Here is a 7,682-nt window from a genome sequence, read left to right as displayed (position 1 = left end):
AGAGAGAGAGAGAGAGAGAGAGAGAGAGAGAGATTGTGCTTCTTTTAAAGTCAAGCACAGCTTTTGGGCGGAGGCCTATGGAACAGAGAGGGCAGAAGGCCACCTTCATAGCTAGCTGGGTGGCCACATCAACTTTGGTATCCTGGGCCAGGGAACATCTGGAGGCCTTGTGTTTCTGTGAGCTGTAGGGTTTGGCAGAAATTTGGGGCTGCGAAAGCCAAGCCTAGGGCTCCAGCTTCCTGTGTGTCAGGTAGAGAAACTCCAACTTCAACCGGAAAGCCTTCAACCATGGAAACAAGTGGGCTCGGGAGCATGACCACAGGCCTTCTGCAGGCCACACCCCACAGCTGCAACAACAACCAAAACCCACCTCCCAGAACCACTTGCGCAGGGCAGTCCCAGAGGCTTATTGCTGAGCCAGTTTGCAGTGGGTCAGGGAACAGGTTTGGGCACACGGTCACTAGCTGCCACCTGTCTGCAGATGGCAGAGGTAACTTCACTAGATGGACAACAGGGAGAAACAACTTCAAGGCAACCAGCCAGGTTCTTACCTTCTGAGAGTGGGGGATGTACACAGACCCCAGAATCTCCTTGGGCTTCAGGTCTGCACTTGCCAACCCAGTAAGGAAATGTCCATTGAGGGGAATCTGCCGGAGGCCTTCTGTGGAAGGAAATGCCATTTCGGTATAACTGAGAAAAGCAAGCCCCACCCGCTCTTTCAGAGGTTGGCTGCCAGAGGAGAAGGCATTCAACCTCTGTTCACAGAGACTGATGCAGAGGTCCCAGTCTGTGACACTGCTCCAGGGTCCCCTTTCCTTTCACTGGGCATGCATTTGTTTTCCTGTCAATGCTCACATCATACCTACCAGTCCTGTGGGTTTCATCCTTCAGCTGAGGCCGGAGGGTCAAGGCTGAGGTGTAACTTATGCTAATACTGGGTTTACTGTCACAGCTAGCAGAGTTATCTGCTCTTCACACTTGCTGCAGTTTTGTGTTCCTGATGTAAACACACCTTTAAACAGCTTGTCAAATCTCCCTTGGGCTCAGTTATCACCGCTTAGGCCCAGAGCACTATCCTCCTGCTTTAAAATATGGTTTGCACTTTCTAAGGTATAGAACAGCTGTTCTCAACCTGTCCTAAGACCATCGGAAAATACAGATATTTACATTGCGATTTATAACAGTAGCAAAATTACAGTCATGAAGTAGCAATGAAAATAATGTTATGGTTGGGGGGGGGTGTCACCACAACGTGAGGAACTGTACTGAAGAGTTGCTGCGCTTGCAAGGTTAAGAACCACTGGTATAGGATGAGTCCCAAGGAGGTTAAACTACAGCCCAGGGATGGCACGAGCTCTGTACTGGCCGGAATGCTGGCATAGTTAGATGAGAAACCCCAAAGTCCCCGCTAATCACTGCCTACCTGCCTTGCTGCTAAGTCCATGAGCTGAGATCCTGCCTTCTCTGGAGTGATGGAGGTCTGCCCTAGCTTTGACAGAATTTGGAAAGCAGAAACCATAAGTCAAAGGGTACTACAAATACCCAGTGGAACATTGTTACAAGCACGACAGCAGAAGGCCCTGGGAAGGGGCTTCACCGTCTTGGTATCCCCAGAGCCTTGTTTTCTTGATTGTTTTGTGGGTTTTACTGGGGTCATCCAAAACTACAGACAGGAGACCCACTCAGCCAGCACACTTAACGGTCTATGGGTCTATGGCCTCCCTCTTAGTAGGTTTCATGCAAAAGCAATTAGGGGGTCGGGCCTAAGCACTTTTTCTCAGCCCCCAAGTCTCTCCTCACCATCTCTGAGCTCTGAGCAGTGAGCGACAGCATCAAGCACCTCAGGGAGCCTAGAAGTCTACAGGGGCAGTGGCTGCTTCTTCTGTATCCCTGTGCCTGGGAGGTGGCAGTGAGTGAAGATCTGCTGAGGGAGTGGGAGGGTCAGAGGATGGAGTATTGGATGGCTAGTCAGGTATTCAGTGAGGAAAGGGGAGGGGCGTTTTAGAGCTGGAAGCCCTAGAGAGACAAGCTGGGATGGTCTAGGAAGATGAATAAAAGCCAGACTGACAGTGGTTCACATCTGCTAAGGTTTCAGCACTTGTCTCCCTCAAAAGTTAGGGCCAGAAAGATGGCTTAGGGGGAAAGGGCACTCGCAGCCAAGTCTGATGACACTTGTGCACTGTGACATGCACCACACACACACACACACACACACACACACACTAAAGGTACAATACATTTAAAAAAAAACACCTCATTTAGCTTATGGAATTTAATAGGCATTGTAACAATATGAAGCGATAGCTGTGAACTGTGGTAAAACAGTTGCCTGATATGCGTCAGGCCCTGCCCTGAGATGGACCCCTGGCATGAGATTGGGGGCCGGCATGGGGTGACTCAGATTGTGCCTCGCCCACTCGTCACTCCAGTGGATTTCGAGTGTCAGGCCTGAAAGCTTGTTCACGGATTTGAGGTGTGCAGCTTCAAAGGGAGCTAGCTAGCCTCCTGGAGTTCATTTCTTGGCACCTTGGCATCTCCTAGCTCTTGTTCCAGATTTGATCTCTGCTAAACTCTGTGGAGAGATCTCCATGCTTTCTTTATTCAGGTATAAAGGTGCCCTAAGAAATATTTCGTTATAGCTAAAACTGAGATTTAACAATGTTTCCTGGCCTCCACAGTGTTTCACTAGTGATCCTAGTTGATTTCCTATCTGTTATTAGCTTGGAATTTTTACAAGGGAAGCTGCCTTAGCAGACAGGGTGACCCCAGAATTAGCAATAAAGGTCAGGCATTATTACCTACTGATTCCCACAAGGAAGCTGCCTTATCAGTCAGAGTGTCTCCAAAGTTAGAGATAGTAGTCAAACACTATTGCTACCTGTAAATATAGTTAGAACTCTAAGAGCAGTGCCACCCAAGGCAGAATTGCTTTACAAACTAGAAAGTAGTTGAATAGTTTTCTGAACTAATGTTTGTGTTACAAGCCAAACCATTCCCAGGAGCTGCTAGAATGGGACCTCCTGGTGCTTACCTGCTTCAGACTGCAAGAGTTTGCCTATGGCTGCCAAGATAGCCCAGCAGGGAAGGACTCATTTACACCTGGCTGTTTGATCTTACTGACTTTGATGTGACTGCTACCTGCCTACCCGATCCCTGACATTCGCCCTGTTTCTGTATACTATATAAGCCTGATTTTCACTTTGTGCACTCCCTTGTGTCGTTTCTGTTTGTTTTCTTTGCCCACCAGGCCAGAACTCTTATCACCTGCAGAACAAGGGGTCCCTGCAGCAACCCAGTCCATGGCAAGATTGGATGTAGATTGAAGGAGGATCCTTGCTCTCTTAGGCTGAAGGAAGGCACCTTCTGCAACCTACCCATTCCCCACCCCTCGTTTTTTTTTCTTTTGAGACAGGGCCTCTTTACATAGTCCTGGAGCTCACTCTGTAGACCAGGATGGCCTCGGACTCCCAGAATCCTTCCTGCCTCTGCCTCCTGAATGCTGGGATTAAAGGTGGGTGCCACCAAGCCTAGTTCTCAGACTCTTTTTTAAAAGAATCTAATTTTATTTTTAGTTATGTACAGGTGTTTTATTTATGTGGTTACACGCATGTGAATGTGGGTGACATCGAAGCTAGAGACGTCAGATTTCCTGGAACTGGAGTTACAGGTGGTTGTGAGCTACCTGACACGGGAGCTGGGAAGTAAGCTCAGGCCCTCAGTGACAGCAGAGCGTGTTCTTAGCTGCAGAGCTATTTCTCCAGCCACGTTCATTTCATCGAAAGACTGGTTTTGATTTTATTTTATTTACTTTATTTTATTTTTATTTTTATTTTTCATTTTTCGAGACAGGGTTTCTCTGTATAGCCCTGGCTGTCCTGGAACTCACTCTGTAGACCAGGCTGGCCTTGAACTCAGAAACAGAAATCTGCCTGCCTCTGCCTCCCAAGTGCTGGGATTAAAGGCATGTGTCACCACCTCCCGGCAGTTTTTATTTTTTGAAATGATATATACTGTATAGTTATATATCCCTGTGAACATGTACTATGAGTTCGGGTGCCCACAGCAGCTGGGGATGTTGAGTCCCCCAGGAACTGGAGTTGTGGGTGGTTGTGAGCCACCTGATGTGGGTGCCAGGAACTGAACTCCAGTCCTCTGTAAGAGCAATGTGTGCTCTTAACCTCTAAGCCATCTCTCCAGGACCCTGAAACCTTACTCTCATAGTAACCTTTGCATATCATCCCTGGTCAAACAAGAACATGTGAACTAACACATGAGCTTATAGCATGTGTGTGTGTGTGTGTGTGTTGTCAATAGAAAGCACCTCTGCCCATTACTACAATGTACCTTCCTCATGACAAAAGCTCCTTATGGTGAACCAAGAGTTGATGACCTAGGCAACTAATTAAGGCAGTTCCTATAGAAAAACTTAAAAATGTAATTAAAAACAAAAAACCAAAGGCTCTTTAAGGGCTGCCTGGGGTGCTTCTTACCTTCTGACAGCAGATTGAGTGTGGCGTTGCCCACAGAGAGGATAGGATTCAGGTCTGAGTAGCAATGCCTGCTTATAACATGTCCACCTAAGGACTAGAGAGAGAGCAACATCTTGGTTAGGGTCTCAGGTCAGGACATTTGCTTGCGATCCTCTCAGGGTCTCGGAAGGGTCAAGAGGAATCTTGGCCAGTTCTGTCCTCAGGGTCTGTGGATGTTGGGAGGCATCTCTTATGCTGTCTTTGAGTGACCCTGATTTCTCTGTTAGATGTGCTTCTAACCCCCAAACTCATTTGTCACCCTCTCCTTGACAGGCTCTAGTGAGTTTCATCATTTGGAATCACTTGAGAGTTTTCAAAGAGTCAATGACATCTGCTGACTCCCCAGGGTCTAAGGATCTCTGTGGATGTATGTGTGCTTGGAAAACCTCATGACAATGGTTTGAATAGTACAAAGCCAAAGGCTGGCTAGCTTTCTGTAGGTACTATACTTCTGTTAATGAAGCCTAAGATTAAATCAGTCTTTTTGACAGATTTGTCAAGAAATTAGCAAAACCATGATGGCCTTTGTCACCTGAGTTCCTGCTTAGCTACTGTGTTGAGTTTCATCTAGAATTTTCCTGTACGTTTTACTAAACATCATTTATTGATTTAAAAGTCTTTGTTAATTGGTCTGTCATTTCAACCCATGGAGACCTTTTGGCTTATCCTGATGTCTCAATGATGAGAAACAAGGGTGTGCCCTGAGACTGACAGCCAGAGACCCACCGCCATGTTCCGGATCTGCTGTCCTGCCAGGCTCTGGAGGTGTTTCAGGAGAGCTCGGTAGGTCTGAGTTTTCTCCTCTGGCAGCTCAGAGATGCTCTCAGCCAAGATGTCCTTCACATGAGCCAGGCTGCAGCAGGCACCTATGGTCAGTCCTGGAAAAGCAGGTTATTTTGGTTGGCATGGGAGGGCCAGAGCTGGCATTGCTACACTGGGGTCTCACTTAACATTTGGTTAGTGTGCTGACTGCCATTGTGGCTGCTCACAGGGTCACCAGGAGCTCCCACATGAGCAAGATCAGTCTCTGGGAATTGGGCTTTCTATGTGTATGTGTGCCTGTGAGGTGTGTGTGTGTGTGTGTGTGTGTGTGTGTGTGTGCAAACTTGGTTGGCAATCCTGGTTTGTTTGTTTGTTTTTTGAGTTTCATTGGTTCAGAGTCAGTTAGACCAAGATTGGGCCCATGAGCCTCAGAGGTCCGCCTATCTCCACTTCCCTAATATTGTGATTATATCGTGTCCTACCTTGCCTGGCTATTTTACGTGGATTCTGGGGATCAAACTTAGGTCTTTACACTAGCAAGTCCCAGATAGCTGAGCCAATTTCCCCAGCCCTGGCTATGAAACTTTTAAAAGTCTCCACGGTGATTGGTTTCCTGTGTAGCTATGCATGGGACCCTGTGGCCACACTTATCTTTGGACAAGTGTGAAGAAACAGAGATAGGAGAGAAGAAGTGTTGGTAACAACATGCCAGTGGTAGATCCTGCTAGAACTCCCATGATCCTTTTGGGTGACCGTGATTACTATGTGGTTAAGGAGAAGAAATCTGATAACATTCTCACAATGGCAAAGGTCATTTGAATCTCAGGGTCTAAAATCAACAATTATTTTTTGGAAGGAAAGGGTTTTTATGCAAACTTGAAGGACAAAAATGAATGACCTTTTCCCTGGCTTTATGGTTCTCACAGGGTTTATAGTGATGCAATTTGAATATGACGCGATGGCACCACACTGAAAGGGTTTATGGTGATGCCAACTTGAATCTGACATGAAACCACCTCTCACTAAGCTCCTGATGATTCTTAGAGAAAAATATGTGAATGATGAACCCAAGTAACGAACAAACAGCTTCTGTCAAGAAATGAAATAGGCTGTGTATACCCCTTCATGTAAATCCCCCTCGTTGTATGGCCTTTTAGTATATTCTGATTTGAAAAAAATTCAAAATATAATAGCCTAGGAATTTAGGCCAAGATGACCCAAACAAGAGTGAAATCAGTCACGTTTTGGCTGAGGATTTTCCAACTCAGATAACCATAACCTTCATGAGTGGGTCCATGAGGGACACTGGCCCGTCAAACAGACACATCCCAAGGGAGCAGCTGCCTCAGACTACTCATCGGTTGGTGGTGTTGGGTGTGGGGAAGTTCTGGGGTCACAGGAAGGGGTGAAGGGAGCCGTGGGTGAGTACCCAGGAGGAGAGGGACCGTGGTCCCTGCCAACTGGCCAGAAATCAATCAACATTTTGACAACAATTGGAGTTAAACTCGTGAGGATTGGCAAGGTGTGAGCAAGAACTTGAGAACTTGAACGTCCTCAGTAGAACGGAAAGGTTCAGATCAATATAAGAAAGTGTGTGCTTACCCGAACCACCCAGAGCTGACCATTTAAAAGAAACCCTTCACCCCTCTCGAGTTTCTATAATGAAACCCTAGCACACAGGGTTTGAGTTGAGCTCATTTGCAGGCTTGGAGAATAACTGCTGGGAGTCTGACTTTTAGCAGGTTTCAGGTTGGACTTGGAATTTTTCTCTTGTTGATTCATCTTTGAGAGTATTCAACCCTCCCACACGCTGTGTTTTTTATCAATATTAAATGTTCTTGGCACAATACATCCCCTGTATTTGCCAACACACCCCATCACCCCCCTCGACTCCCTACTGCATCACTAACCTCAGCTAACTTCCCAGAAGGAGAAGACCAGCAGCTCTTTATAATCCACATCCCAAGAAGAAGTCTGTAGCTAAATAGACTCTCCTATTCAGAATGTCAGCCTGGAGTCCTTGTCCTGTTCCAGCATCTCTTAAAAGATAACTCTTAGGAGAGCTGGTCTCGCCTCAGAATCCCTACCTATGGCCTGTTGACTCCTTATCCCTATAGGTTCTATTGGAATCTACTGTTTACTTTTGTAAAAACTCTGGCCTTAGCCAGATGGAGTGGCACATGCCTGTAACTCCGGCACTTAGGAGGCCGGTCTGGGCTACCTAAGGAAACTGTGCCTCTAAAACCAAACCAAACCAAACCAAACCAAATAGTCTTTCCAACAGCAACCTAAAACGCAAACCCAAGGGCTAGAGAGATGGGCTCAGTGGTTAAGAGCAGTGGCTGCTATTCCAGAGGATCTGGGTTCAATTTCTAGCACCCAATGACAGCT

General features: G+C 46.8%; 1 protein-coding gene across 1 annotated transcript in view; it reads right to left on the bottom strand.

Moving 5' to 3' along the window:
- Positions 1-7,682, bottom strand: part of LOC116089178 (aldehyde oxidase 2) — an 89,712-nt gene that overhangs the window by 62,006 nt on the left and 20,024 nt on the right. The window contains exons 11-13 of the mRNA XM_031368841.1: positions 5,256-5,407; positions 4,491-4,584; positions 552-661 (exon numbers count right to left, since the gene is read on the bottom strand). Coding sequence (XP_031224701.1) covers positions 552-661; positions 4,491-4,584; positions 5,256-5,407 — 356 coding nt within the window. The remainder of the gene's footprint in view (positions 1-551; positions 662-4,490; positions 4,585-5,255; positions 5,408-7,682) is intronic.

Source organism: Mastomys coucha, unplaced genomic scaffold (assembly GCF_008632895.1).
Source record: "Mastomys coucha isolate ucsf_1 unplaced genomic scaffold, UCSF_Mcou_1 pScaffold14, whole genome shotgun sequence".
NCBI lineage: Eukaryota > Metazoa > Chordata > Mammalia > Rodentia > Muridae > Mastomys > Mastomys coucha.
The sequence above is the reverse complement of the archived record's forward strand: the minus strand, read 5'-3'. Positions and strand labels throughout refer to the sequence as shown.